This window comes from Garra rufa, chromosome 1, assembly GCF_049309525.1.
Source record: "Garra rufa chromosome 1, GarRuf1.0, whole genome shotgun sequence".
NCBI classification, from domain to species: Eukaryota; Metazoa; Chordata; class Actinopteri; order Cypriniformes; family Cyprinidae; genus Garra; species Garra rufa.
Genome location: NC_133361.1, coordinates 54,009,174 through 54,024,649, shown reverse-complemented (window position 1 = coordinate 54,024,649; position 15,476 = coordinate 54,009,174). Strand labels below are relative to the sequence as shown.

General features: G+C 34.8%; 1 protein-coding gene across 1 annotated transcript in view; it reads left to right on the top strand.

The window, feature by feature from the left end:
• The window catches only part of LOC141324851 (transmembrane protein 104-like), a 69,090-nt gene that overhangs the window by 13,691 nt on the left and 39,923 nt on the right, over positions 1–15,476 (top strand). Inside the window, exons 6-7 of the mRNA XM_073833571.1 lie at positions 5,299–5,398; positions 8,062–8,158. Coding sequence (XP_073689672.1) covers positions 5,299–5,398; positions 8,062–8,158 — 197 coding nt within the window. The remainder of the gene's footprint in view (positions 1–5,298; positions 5,399–8,061; positions 8,159–15,476) is intronic.

Genomic DNA, 15,476 nt, shown 5'->3' with positions numbered 1-15,476 from the left:
TTGTAATTTTAACTGTTCTGTAAAATAAATTGAAGTAAGATAAAAAATAATGATAACAGTCATTACACTGCTCTATCAATACATTTATTATACCATTCTTCTTTGCTGAGCAAAGCTGCATTTATATGCACATTAAAAACACATGCCTGATTCAAGAAGGGGGTCTTAAAAATGGCCATATTTTTAAATTGTTGTTTTGTAAGCAAGACAAAACTGTAAAAAGCGTATTTGATTTTAATTGCACCAGAAATCAATTCCAGGTGGAAATATTGCATCCTAATGAAAAAGTTCATTTCTGACTATATCCACAGCATGTGATGGCCTACGGCACCCACTAGATAGCGCACTCGTCACACCTTCCAACAAGCCAATGCTGCACACTCACTTTTAGTGAACACAAACGCCAGCTTAGTGTTCAGCACAGACGTCACACGCTCGCCTTGTCGACTCTTCATTATTCTATTAAGCGTGATGTGTTAAAATAGCTTGCTTTGCCCTGACCTTTCCCAGCATAGACTGGAATGAAGCGGCCACTTTGGAGGTGCATTTGGGAGAAACTAATGACTACCTGAGGAGCATTGCAGACTCTGATCTTAAATGTATTAAATGGAAGCGTAACTCACTGTGAAGGAGATTAGTTTAGTTAGTGTGACTTTAGTATTGACTGTAGCTTTAAATCTAACACAGGTTTGCCCTCCTGTCTTAGGACATGCTGTCTTTTTAACGCTGGTGCAATTGCTAAACGCAGCCTTCGTAATGGGGGTGATCAATCCATGAGCCGCAAGAAACCGCAGTCTTTTATAGAGCAAAATCAACTGTAGTTAGAGGCTTTAATGTTTGTGAATGGACTTTAGGATTGTCCAGGCAGGTGGGAGGTTGTTTTTAGAGAAAACACAATCAGCCACTATTTGGTTGCAGAAGCGGAATGTGAATCCGCTCTGGTCTGAAATCACTGACGGGAAGCCTGGCTTTCAACGTTTCATCATCGGACAGTTTTCTTCATGGCCGCTGGTTTATCAGGGATGTTCACAGTCACTGTAACCTTCCCTCTGACAGGTTGATTAGAAGGCATCTTCGGATAATGTCACAGAGGAGATAGATTAGTTCATGATTGATTTTGTTTTTAGGTGTGCTTGCTAAGACTATTACTTTTGGCTCATGATGGGGATTTTTTTTTTTTCAAAACCTCAGTTAACACCAGAGCTGTTAAACTTTGGTGTGTAATTTGACTTGCAGTGTTTATGCCTTATTGAAAAGAGGTATGCTGTTACTTTTCAAAGTGATTGGACTTACTTGTGAGACAAAGTGATACCTGGTGGATAAAACTAGAACCAAATCCTATAGACTTAAGTGAAAAGAAGAACCATAGCCATATTTAATTTCGCACGTGCTAACTTTTTCCTATTTTTTGTATAGTAGTCAACTTTTGAAGTGGATCAAACAAGTTCATCAAAGTTGTCTTTAGACAAGGACATTTGTTGTTTTGGTTTTAGGACAACTTTGTTGAAAAGTTTTGGTCCACTTCATATGTTGACTGCTGTATTTAGATTGCCTCACTTAGCTATGGAAGCCCATTTCCACCACTAAATAAAAAAACTTTATCTTACAGTTCAGACTTTTTTTTTTCTTGCTATTGCGAGTTTATATCTCGCAATTCTTACTTTATTACATGAATTTGCAAGTTAAGTCAGAACTGTAAGATATAAATTATGAGAACATATCTTTTTCCTGTCAGTATTGGACTCGCAGTTGCAAGTTTATATCTCACAATTCTGAGAAAAAAAAGTCAGAATTTTAAGAGAAATAGTCACAATTACCTTTTTTATTTTTTATTTAGTGGTGGAAGTGGGCAGACATTTGTGAGAAAAAAGTCAGAATTGCAAGGTTTTATTTCACAATTCTGATGAAGAAAAGTCAAAATTGCGAGATACAAACAAATTTGTGTGAAAAAGACAGAATTGGGAGTTTTCAGCTCATTATCAGAATCAGATTTGTGAGTTGTCTCATAAATCAGACGAAAAAATCTGAATTTCGAGGTTTTTATTTTACAATTCAGAGAAAGAAAATCAGAATTGCAAGGTTTTTATTTTACAATTCTGAGGAAATGCAACCTCAAATTTGTGAGAAAAAGACAGAATTGCAAGATACAAACTTGCATTCGTCAGAAAAAAAACAGAACTATAAGATGAACTCGCAAGTAAAATTCAGAATTACTAGATATAAACTCACAGTTGAGGAAAAAAATCAGAATTGTAAGAGAAAAACTTGCATTTGTGAGAATTTCACAATTTGGAGTCAGAATTGCAAGTTTTAGCTCATAGTTCTGAGAAAAAGTCAGAATGCGGGATACAAACTTGAACTTGCGAGTTTTTGTCTCACAATTTAGAGAAGAAAAAAATCAGAATCGCAAGGTTTTTATTTCAAAAATCTGAGACAAATAAAAGTCAGAATTGCGAGATACAAACTTGAACTCGCAAGTTTTTGTCTCACAATTCAGAGAAAAAAAATCAGAATGGCAATGTTTTTATTTCAAAAATCTGAGACAAGAAAAGACAGAATTGCGAGATACAAACTTGCATTTGTGAGAAAAAAAATCTGAATTGCAAGGTTTTTCACAATTCTGAGAAAAAAGTCAGAATAGCGACAAACTCAAATTTGTGAGAAAAAGACAGAATTGCAAGATACAAACTTGCATTCGTCAGAAAAAAAAACAGAACTATAAGATGAACTCGCAAGTAAAATTCAGAATTACTAGATATAAACTCACAGTTGAGGAAAAAAATCAGAATTGTAAGAGAAAAACTTGCATTTGTGAGAGAAAATTTCACAATTTGGAGTCAGAATTGCAAGTTTTAGCTCATAGTTCTGAGAAAAAGTCAGAATGCGGGATACAAACTTGAACTTGCGAGTTTTTGTCTCTCAATTTAGAGAAGAAAAAAATCAGAATCGCAAGGTTTTTATTTCAAAAATCTGAGACAAATAAAAGTCAGAATTGCGAGATACAAACTTGAACTTGCAAGTTTTTGTCTCACAATTCAGAGAAAAAAAAAATCAGAATTGCAAGGTTTTTATTTCAAAAATCTGAGACAAAAAAAGACAGAATTGCGAGATACAAACTTGCATTTGTGAGAAAAAAAAATCTGAATTGCAAGGTTTTTCACAATTCTGAGAAAAAAGTCAGAATTGCGACAAGCTCAAATTTGTGAGAAAAAAATCTGAATTGCCAGTTTTCATCTTGTAGTTTGGAGAAAAAATTCAGAATTGCAAGACATAAACTCAAATTTGTGAGGAAATAATCAGAATTGGGAGTTTTTATCTCATTATCTCAAAGTTTTCATTCCACAATTGCAAGTTTTAGCTCATAGTTCTGAGGAAAAGTCAAAATTGCGAGATACAAACTTTGTACTTGTGAGTTTTTGTCTCAAAATTCAGAGAAAAAAAAACAGAATTGCAAGCTTTTTGTTTCATAATTCTGAGACAAAGTCAGATTTGTGAGATACAAACTCGCATTTGTGAGAAAAAAAAGCAGAATTGCGAGTTTTGGTCTCACAATACAGAAAAAACCTTAATTGCAAGGTTTTTAAATATTGAGGGTAAAACACAATTCTGAGAAAAGTCATAATTGCGAGACACAAACTCAAATTTGTGAAGAAAAAATCTGAATTCAGAGTTCTTGTCTCACAATTCAAAGAAAAAAGTCAGAATTGCACGATTCAAACTCGCATTTGTGAGGACAATTCAGAATTTTTTTCCCCCACAGTTTTTTAAATTCCATTCATCAGTTAAAGGTTGTATCAGCGATTTCTAGCCTGAAACATAAAGTGTCAAATTCAGCTGAGCTTTCTTCACGATCCGCTCGCTGGCTGCCCCATAAATTGTCTGTGAAAAAACCGCATCTCTCTGGTCAGCCTAGGGTCCGAGATATGCCAAAAAAACAATCGGCACTACCAACCTTTCCACAGATAAACAAACAGTGTTCCAACCAATCAGCGTCAGGGGTTTGGTGTTGTGGACTTTCACTCCACCTCCCTCACATCCCTACACCAGTAGGAAAGTCCACAACACCAAACCCCTGACGCTGATTGGTTTTTTGGCATATCTCGGACCCTAGGCTGACCAGAGAGACGCGTTTTTTTCACAGGCAATTTATGGGGCAGGCAGCGAGCGGATCGTGAAGAAAGGTCAGCTGAAATTGACACTTTATGTTTCAGGCTAGAAATCGCTGATACAACCTTTAATAGCCATAACATGAATCTAAATCAACCTAAATTTTAGTTATCATTGCATTCCTATTACATTTAGTTGTATATGTCTAATGATGCAAGAAATGTGTTTTTTGGTAAACCTCAGTATTTCTATATTTATAGTAACTCACCTTTCCTCTTTTGTCAATTTTGTTTACAAATTTGTAAAATAAGCACTTCACCTCATTTGGTGTTTATAATTTCCCATGTTTTCTGCCACTCATCTTTGTAAAAAGATCTTGAACTGGGTTAAAAATGATATTCTCAATTAACCTCAGTATTTAAAGTAACATGCTCGCTCTTTCTCCTTTTTGCTTAAAAATTTGTAAAATAAGCTCTGCAACTGACTTTATGATTCCCCACATTTTTTTGCCACTCATCTTTGTAAAACAAACTGGAACTGGTTTGAAACACTGTATTCTTAATTAACCTCAATATTTAAGATTTATAATATTCCACATTTTCTGCCAGCTTTTCTCCACTCATCTTCGTAAAATGAACTGGAAATGATAGCACCATTTGCTGCATTTTATGTGGAGGGAAAATGACTCAATTGAGCTTGTAAAAGTGTATTTCGTAATTTTTTTCTTTATTTAAATTTACTTTTAATAGTCTGTTAGCTCTAGTTGCCTTAAGAGAAATTAATGAGCTTGTTGGTCGGTTGGACCGTTCAAGATCCTTGTAGGAGTTTCAGTGATGAATGTGATATTGTAAGCCCATGTGTTTCCTCTTGAATGCTCTCCATCCTTCTCCAACTGCAGGGACTGAGTGATGGATGGATGGAGGAACAGGTGAAGAGGAGTGTGGGGTTAATGAAGAGAAGAGCAGGGGGGAATTTCGTAATGAAGTGCTTGCTTCTTTAATTAGGTTGATTTATACGGCTGCGTTGCGGCTCCATGCGTTTAGTGTTGGGGAGGAACATCAGAGGAATCTTCTAGGGAATGATGCCGCCCATCTTCATGTTCAGTTAACATCTCCACCTGTTTGTATTTGAGGTGATGTTTTATGTAAAGCCATGAATCTTTGGAATGACAGATGCTGGTTCTTTTCGCAGTTGGCGTCAACATGTTCTACATCTGTATCATCGTGTACCTGTACGGAGACCTGGCCATTTATGCCGCGGCTGTACCTGTATCATTGATGGAGGTTGCATGGTGAGTTTATATTGTTCTACACATCAATTAATGAAGCATAAGCTGTAATTTTGGAATGTTAATACAGTCCATTAAAACTTGACTTGTTTCATATTAGTTTCAGATTAAGAAAATTGTTCAGTCATAATTCTCAGCTGATTTCCACAATGTAATTGATATTTTTGACCTATGTCATCTGAAATGTTCATGTCTGTCTGTCTTCAGTCGAAAAAAAATTGAGCTTTTTAAGGAAAACATTCCAGGATTTTTCTCCATATAGTGGAGTTCAATGGGAATCAACGGGTTAAAGGTCCAAATTGCAGTTTCAGTGCAGCTTCAAAGGGCTCTACACAATCCCAGCCGAGGAATAAGGGTTTTATCTAGTGAAATGATCGGTAATGCTCTTAAAAAATAAAAAATGATATACTTTTTAACCACAAATGCTCGTATTGCAGTAGCTTGACTTCACACATTATGTAATCATGTTGGAAAGGGTAGGGCTCCTCCAGCTTCAAAATCATCCGTCATCGTTTTACCATTTTAAAGGGTGTTTAATTTTTTTTTTGGACATTTGCTTTGTAAACACTGGGTCGGTACTTCCACCTACATCGTGTCTGACCTTTCAAATGTGACTATATAATGTGTAAAGTTGAGCTAGTGCAAGATGATCATTTGTGTTTAACAAGTATAGAATTTTTTAGAAAATGACTAATTCTTTGCTAGAACCCTAGCACCCGTTGATCCCCCTTGAAGTATGGAAAAAAAACCTTGTTTTCTTGGATGGCATAGTGGTAAGTAAATTAGGAAATCAATTCTGGAATGATGTAATCCTTTAAAATGTCATCTTAGACATACTATCGGGAGATATAGAGTGACAACTGACATTTATATGCATTTTAAGTAAGTAGTTGGCTGTTCATTTCGAAAGCTCTCATTGATTTAAATTACAATTTATTCCGAATTTCATATAAATAATAGGTGCACCAAAGTATTATTTTTGCTCAGTTTGTGAATAAAACAAGTGTGTGCACCATATTTTTCTACATTATATATGAGTCATAAAAGCCTAATGTATCCAGTGTTGTTTTCGTCAACGATGACGAAATCATTTCGTTGACGCCACTTTTTTTCATGACGATAACGAGACGATGACGAGATAAAAATGGCTCGTTGATGACTAAAACATGACGAGACGTGTGTGAGTTTTCGTTGACGAGACGAGAATAGACGAAAATGTTAGTGGGTGGTCTGTCAGACGTTTAAAATGCATGACATTTCCGCTTATTGTGCATGCAATTAAAACTTAACGTTTTAGCATTCCATCCTTTTTTGTCTTTTATGTTCTAAAACATTCCTTCATTATTGTAATTATTGGTGAAAATAGTTGATCCGGAAGCTCACATTGTGTTGAACTATAGATCTGCTATTTTCAAAACTTATAAGTGACACTACCCAACAGCAAAATACTTACTTACCTACATTAATTTGTTAAAAGACTACTTTTTTCCCTTTTTTTGACTAAAACTAGACAAACCTTTTTGACTTTTCGTCGACTAAAACTAGACTAAAACCTTTTTGACTTTTCGTCGACTAAAATTGGACTAAAACTAAGAAGCATTTTAGCCCAAAAGACTAAGACTAAATCTAAGATGGTTGTCAAAAACAACACTGAATGTATCAAAATGATATTTAAAGGATTAGATCACCCAAAAATGAAAATTCAGTCATGAATTACTCACCCTCATGTTGTTCCAAACCCGTAAGACCTTTGTGCATTTTGGTTCCAAAATGATCGACAAAGTAGTCCATGTGACATCTGTGGTTCATCTGTAGTTTTACAAAGGTACGAGAACTTTTTTTTGCGCAAAGAAAACAAAAATAACGACTTTATTCCACATTTTCTTCTGTACTGTGTAACTTGTGGATGTACATTTATGAGAGCACCACAAGTCCATGACGCATGCATGGTGGCGCCGATGCGGACCCAGATCCAGCCTTGTGTCGTGAACATATGCGTTGTGCTGTGGTTACACGTGGTGAAAGACGCACACTGTATGAAAGCTATTGAAATATATTGATCTGGGTCAGCGTTGCCACACGTGTCGGGGTACTCACGTAAACGCATCCACAAATAACGCAGTAGAGACGAAAATGTGGAATAAAGTCTGTATTTTTGTTTTCTTTGCGCAAAAAAAGTATTCTCGTAGCTTTGTAAAATTACAGTTGAACCACTGATGTCACACGGACTACTTTGTCGATCATCTTGGTACTTTTCTGGGCCTTGAACCTGGTAGTACCCTTGCTGTCTATGGAAGGGACAGAGACCTCTCGGATTTAATAAAAAGTATCTTAAATTGTGTTCCGAAGATAAAAGAAGGTCTTACGAGTTTAAAACAACATGAGGGCGAGTAATTAATGACAGAATGTTACATTTTGTGTGAACTAACCCTTTTAACAAAAAATACATTTTGGAGGAGGTTCAATAAACCCTTTCAAAAAGTAGATTATTTTGAATGAAAGATCAAAAGGATAAATTATGCAGATTTATTTTCACATCCACTTTTGCTCATATTTACCAAGGGTGCCAATATTAGGGCACTGTATAAATATATGGTTGTACTTCATAAACTCCTGACATCGATTTTCAGAGGTCAGAAGTGTCTAATTGTTTGCCCTTCCCGCAGTGGGAATCACTCGTGCAGTGCCGGGAGTGTGAAATACAACGACACGGAGTCCTGCTGGGGGCCTGTAAGACGCAAAGACGCCTACAGAGTGTTTCTGGTGAGTGCAGCAGCGCCTGTTAAAAAAAAACACAGTCAAACAAACGCACCTCGTTGGCAGCACTTATGTCTCGGCAGGGTGCTGGACTCACACCGGTTGAAGGCTGAAGGTAAGAAAGACAAACGAGACACTTAATACTTCTGCGTAATCTCCGTGGACTCCTCGCCCCACGCGTATCGGGAGGCTCTTGAGTGCCCTTGAAATTCACGTAGAGCTACAGCACAAGACGCCGGTGTGATTTCCTCCTCTGCTTTAGCATCGCAACAGTGATTGATGTGCTGATTCATTCCGCTCTGCTCCACCCTCCTTCATCTCTGGAAAAGAGGGAAGCGGCTGTCCCGTCTGCCAATAAAAAGCATTGTTTCAGCTTTTCTTTTTTAAATCTCATCGCATGGATAAGCTTCTTATTGCGCGTTAACCAGAGGAAATTATGCTGGTTTTAGAATATGTGCCTATATGTGTTTGCCTTACAGATGAGGAGCTTTTTTCCCCCTTCATGCTTGGTTTGTCATCTCATGATGAGATGTAAGACTAGGTCACATGCTGTGACTTTATGTATGTTGTGTATTAGATATAATTGAGTTTAGTTTATTAGATCATTTCTGTACGCAGGCATTTAGGATGTTAGAAGACATAACCCATATCTTCTATTCCCAAACTCTGATAGGAAGGCCATCATTCATTTTGCTTCTGGACATGCCCTTAAATAAATCATCTTTTTTTTTTTTGATGAAAGATTAATCCACCAGGCTTATGAACCGTGTGTCGCTAGGGCTGTTCTCTTCCTCTCACCTTCACCTCCAACTATCTCTGTTGTTGTGAAAGAAAATTGACCAATTTTGAGTCTGGGGAATGTCCATAGGGCCCAACTGTCTGAGCCACCAACTTTATGAGCTTTATCAGACCTGGTAAATCTGTGCCACAGGGTGTTGTCTTTTTTGGCCATTTAACCAAGCTCTTGCCAATTCTTCTAAAGAAAAATAAAATAAAAAATCTAATTCTTATAACTGTAATATATAAAATGGTACATTAAGTGTTTAATGCATTATTAAAATATTGATGTAATATTATTAATACATTTAAATGATAAAGATTGCTTAGTTGCATTGAGTGTGCTGAATTTGGTTTATTCTGATTAAAATAAAGAAATAATTTTTTGTCTGGAAAGAAGGATTTTCATTACTGTATAAGATTAATGTGAAGAAACTTTTTCTGCATTATAGTAATGAGTGCTTTGGGGCAAAAATGTGCTTATTTGTCATTAACATGAGAATTAAAAAATGGCAACCAATCTTAATGGTCCTAAAAACAGGATTTTTTTTATTTTTTATCTTGTGGTGAAATATGAGCCAGGCATTTTTTGTGAGATTGACCCATAAATAAAAGAAATTCTGTTATTAGTTACTCACCCTCATGTCGTTCCAAACCTGTAAGACCTTCGTTCATATTTGGAACACAAACTAAGATATTTTTGATGAAATCCGAGAGCTTTCTGACCCTGCATAGACCGCAACGTAACTGACGGGTTCAAGGCCCGGAAAGGTAGCAAGGACATTGTTAAAATACTCCTACATCAGTGGTTTAACAGTAATGTTATGAAGCTACGAGAATTCTTTTTATGTGCAAAGAAGACAAAAATAACAACTTCATTCAACATTTTCTCACAATTGTGAGTTTATATCTCGCAATTCGGACATTTTCTTTTTCTCAGAACTGCGTGATATAAACTTGCGATTTTGACTTTTTTTCTCAATTGCGTGATGTAAAATCATAATTATGAGAAACTCACAAGAAAATTCTGACTTTTCTTGCAATTTGTGAGTTTATATATCGCCGTTTTGACTTTTCTCAGAATTGCGAGAAACTCAGAAATGTGAGAAACTCACAAAAAAACTATTTATATATCGCTGTTTTGACTTTTTTTCTCAGAATTGTGTGATACTAACTTGCAATTCTGACTTTTTTTTTCAGAATTGCATGATAAACTTGCGGTTTTGCCTTTTCTCAGAATTGTGATATAAACTTACAATTGCAAGAAATAAAAAAGTAACTCACAATTCTGACGTTTTTAATGCAATTGCGAGTTTATATATCTCAGTTTTTACTTTTTTTTTCTCAAAAGTGAGAGATATAAAGTCACAATACATTTTTTTTTCCCCAGAATTATGTGATGATAACTCATAATTACAAGATAAAACTCGCAGTTCTGACTTTTTTTTTTCAGAATTGCATGATATAAACTCACAATTGCGAGAAACTCAGAAATGTGAGAAACTCACAAAAAAACTATTTATATATCGCTGTTTTGACTTTTTTTCTCAGAATTGTGTGATACTAACTTGCAATTCTGACTTTTTTTCAGAATTGCATGATATAAACTTGCGGTTTTGCCTTTTCTCAGAATTGTGATATAAACTCACAATTGCAAGAAATAAAAAAGAATCTCACAATTCTGACGTTTTTATTGCAATTGCGAGTTTATATATCGCAGTTTTTACTTTTTTTTTCTCAGAAGTGAGAGATATAAAGTCACAATTAATTTTTTTCCCCAGAATTATGTGATGATAACTCATAATTACAAGATAAAACTCGCAGTTCTGACTTTTTTTTTTCAGAATTGCATGATATAAACTCACAATTGCGAGAAACTCAGAAATGTGAGAAACTCACAAAAAAACTATTTATATATCGCTGTTTTGACTTTTTTTCTCAGAATTGTGTGATACTAACTTGCAATTCTGACTTTTTTTCAGAATTGCATGATATAAACTTGCGGTTTTGCCTTTTCTCAGAATTGTGATATAAACTCACAATTGCAAGAAATAAAAAAGAATCTCACAATTCTGACGTTTTTATTGCAATTGCGAGTTTATATATCGCAGTTTTTACTTTTTTTTTCTCAGAAGTGAGAGATATAAAGTCACAATTAATTTTTTTCCCCAGAATTATGTGATGATAACTCATAATTACAAGATAAAACTCGCAGTTCTGACTTTTTTTTTTCAGAATTGCATGATATAAACTCACAATTGCGAGAAACTCAGAAATGTGAGAAACTCACAAAAAAACTATTTATATATCGCTGTTTTGACTTTTTTTCTCAGAATTGTGTGATACTAACTTGCAATTCTGACTTTTTTTCAGAATTGCATGATATAAACTTGCGGTTTTGCCTTTTCTCAGAATTGTGATATAAACTCACAATTGCAAGAAATAAAAAAGAATCTCACAATTCTGACGTTTTTATTGCAATTGCGAGTTTATATATCGCAGTTTTTACTTTTTTTTTCTCAGAAGTGAGAGATATAAAGTCACAATTAATTTTTTTCCCCAGAATTATGTGATGATAACTCATAATTACAAGATAAAACTCGCAGTTCTGACTTTTTTTTTTCAGAATTGCATGATATAAACTCACAATTGCGAGAAACTCAGAAATGTGAGAAACTCACAAAAAAATTATTTATATATTGCTGTTTTGACTTTTTCTCAGAATTGCGTGATAGAAACTCGCAATTCTGACTTTTTTTCTCAGAATTGCATTATAAAAGAAAAAAAAGTCAGAAATGTGAGAAACTCACAAATTATTTATACACCTCCTGGTCAAAAGTTTGGGGTCAGTAAGAGTTGTAATGTTTTTAAAGAAAGTCTCTCATGCTCATCAGTGCTACATTTATTTAATCAAAGATATAGAAAAAAACTGTAATATTGCGAAATGTTATTACAATATAAAATAATGGTTTCTGTTGTAATATACTTTAAAATTTAATTTATTCCTGTGATGCAAAGCTAAATTTTCATCAGCCATTACTTCAGTCTTAAGTGTCACATGATCCTTCAGAAATCATTCTAATATACTGATTTATTATTAGAATGATCTATATTGGATCTATTAGATTATATATTGTAACAGTTGCCCTGCAAAGAATTTATTTCGAAATTGTGATATTTTTTTCAGGATTCTTTGATGAATAAAAAGCTCAAAAGAACAGCATTCATTCAAAATATAAATATTTTCTAACAATGTAAGTATTTGCTATCACTTTTTATCAATTTAACACACCCTTGGTGAATAAAAGTATTAATTTCTATCAAAAAAAAAAAGTAAAATTTACTGAACCCAAATTTTGACTGGTAGTGTATATCGCTGTTTTGACTTTTTTTCTCAGAATTGCATGATAGAAACTTGCAATTCTGACTTTTTTTTTCTCGGAATTGCATTATATAAGAAGAAAAAGTCAGAAATGTGAGAAACTCACAAGAAAATGCTGACTTTTCTTGCAATTGCAAGTTTATGTATCGCAGTTTTAACTTTTTTTTTTGGTCAGAATTGCATGGTACAAACTTGCAGTTCGGACTTTTTTTCTCAGAATTGTGCGATATAAGCTCACAATTGTGAGTTATAAAGTCAGAATCAAGAGATATAAAGTCACTATTGACTTTTTTCCTCAGAATTGTATGAAATAAACTCAGAATTGCAAGATTCAGACTCACAATTCAGACTTTTTTCTTGCCATTTTTTTTTTTTAAAATTTTTTCACTGCATTATAGCAATGAGAATCTTGGGGCAAAAATGTGCTTATTTGTCATGAATTTAAAAATGGCAACAAGTATTAATGGTCCTAAAAAAAGGATTACATTTATTTATTTTTGGTGCAAATTAATAGTATAAAAATGACAATTCTCTCAATAATTGAGATTAATTAAGATATTTTTGATGTAATCCGAGAGCTTTCTGTTGTTCAAGGTCCAGAAAAGTAGTAAGGACATCGATAAAATCAGTGGTTCGGCTGTAATTTTATGAAGCTTGTGAGCAAAGAAAACTGAAACAACAACTTCATTCAACGTTTTCTTCTCTTCCATGCCTTCAACGTGGATTTAAGACAGTACCACGATATGCATGTTTACGAAGACTGTTTTATGTACAGTTTTAACTATCTTTCTGGGTCCTAAACGTATCAGTTGCTTTGCGGTCTATGCAGGGGCGGAAAGCTCTTAGATTTCATCAAAAGTATCTTAATTTGTGTTCCGAAGATGAACAAAGGTCTTCCAGGTTTGGAACGACATGAGGGTGAGTAATTAATGCCAGAATTTTCATTTTTGCCTGAACTATCCCTTTAAGACCGTACCATCAAATTTACCGCGTCAGCAAAATTAAACACGCACTGGTGCTTCAGTGTTTTAACATGACCACAAAAATGTCAGGTCGCATTTGCATGCAAATGAGTGACATTTACCTAAATCCACCATCTTTACACTAACTTTGTTTTCAGTTTCGTCCAATACCTGAGCTTGTCTGAGCAACTTAACTGATGTAAGTTCATTGCTGTGATTGCTTTTTAATCGTGCTGTTAATTAGCAGTTCCTCACTGGCACTCTCTAAACTTCTTTCAAAGCAGAGTCTAACCGAAGTCCTTGTTACTTATCTGGCCTTGCATTCTAGATCAGTGCTGATCATGCAAATCTATCTCCTGTCCTATTAGGGAGACTGCTGCTGAGACGTAGCGCAAATCTATTACAAGCACCATGATGTGAGAAAAATGAGGGGATCTAACAGTTTCACCTGTTATTATATCCTAAATCTTCAGAAATGCAATTTTTGGTTTCTGCTGGAGCATAATGTTTCCAGCAAATATTCCAGATTATTGAATTGCATCTAAGTGCCCCTATGACCTTTTAACATGTCTTGAATATATATTCCTAAATTATCTTACTTTTAAAACCTGGCTTTGAGAAAGTGTGAATTATGACCCTGCAGTTACTATACCGCAGATGCATTAGTTTTTTTTTCTGCTTTTTGGTGCGTCTTGACTTTGACTTGATTCTGTACGTGGTCTGCCTGAGAATATTTGAGAGCGATGGTCAGTTGTATCCCCTCTTGGCCGGCGGGATTGATGTTTGACACATTAGTGCAGCCTCATGGCATGAGCTTTAAAAAAGAAAAAGGGAAGATTAAGAGGGATATTATGCTTTCACATAACACCTTGCCTCACTATAATCCCCGAGTGGGTGGCAGACCGTGACACCGTTCTTTCTCTACCTGTGACTCACAAAGAGGGATGTTATGGATGTCTTTCTTTAGGGGAATGCGGCCAAAGAGTTTCCTGGAATGGACTGTACTGGACTAAAGATTGTCAAACTGCATATCTCAGCAAAGGCCTTTATAGCTGCTGTTCTGCTTTGTGCTGCTTAACGGCTGTTCACAACTAATACAACACAAGCGAACATTGTGTGAAACGTCCTGCCTCAGCAAAGCATGAATTCAGTGTCTTTATTCTGACATGTTTAGTAGGGATAGGGCAGGATGGATGACTAGGTGTCCTTGTTTTTATTTTATTTTTAAAGTAGTGGTGCTTTAACAGGTATAATGGATTTGGTGATTGGTGCTATAAAACTGGGCAGTTTCTTGTTTAAATTCATAGCTTCAAAACAAAAGCAAATTCAACTCTAAGGTGTCGTTCCAACTCACAATTCTGGCTTTTTTCCCTTAGAATTGCATAATATAAACTCACGATTTTTGACTTTTTTCCTCAATTGCGTGATACAAACTCGCAATTCTTTTTTATTTTTTTTATTTTTTTTAATTGCGTGTTATAAACTCGCAATTCTGATGTTTTTTTTTTTTAATTGCATGTTATAAATGTGCAATTCTGACTTTTTTCCTCAGAATTGCGTGTTATAAACTTGCGATTTTTACTTTTCCCCTCAGAATTGCATTATTAAAAACACAATTCAGATTTTTTTTTCTCTGAATTGCCTGATACAAAGTCATAATTGACTTTTTCCCTCAGAATTGTGATATAAACTCATGATTCTGACATTTTTCCTCAGAATTGTGATATAAACTCATGATTCTGACATTTTTCCTCAGAATTGTGATATAAACTCATGATTCAGACATTTTTCCTCAGAATTGTGATATAAACTCATGATTCTGACATTTTTCCTCAGAATTGCCTGATACAAACTTGCAATTTTGACTTTTTTATTTAGAATTGCGTGATATAAACTCGCAATCCTGATGTTTTTTTCAGTATTGAACGTAATAAACATGCAATTCTGACTTTTTCCTCAGAATTGCGTGATACAAACTCGTAATTCTGACTTTTCCTCAGAATTGTGTGATACAGACTCACAATTCTGACTTTTTTCCTTAGAATTGCAGTATTTATTTTTGACTTTATTTCTCAGAATTGCGATAGTCTCACAATTTTTACTTTTCCCCTCAGAATTGCATTATTAAAATTAGAGATGTTCCGATACCCTTTTTTCCTTCCCGATACCGATACCGAGTACTAATCCGATACCTGGGTGTGTA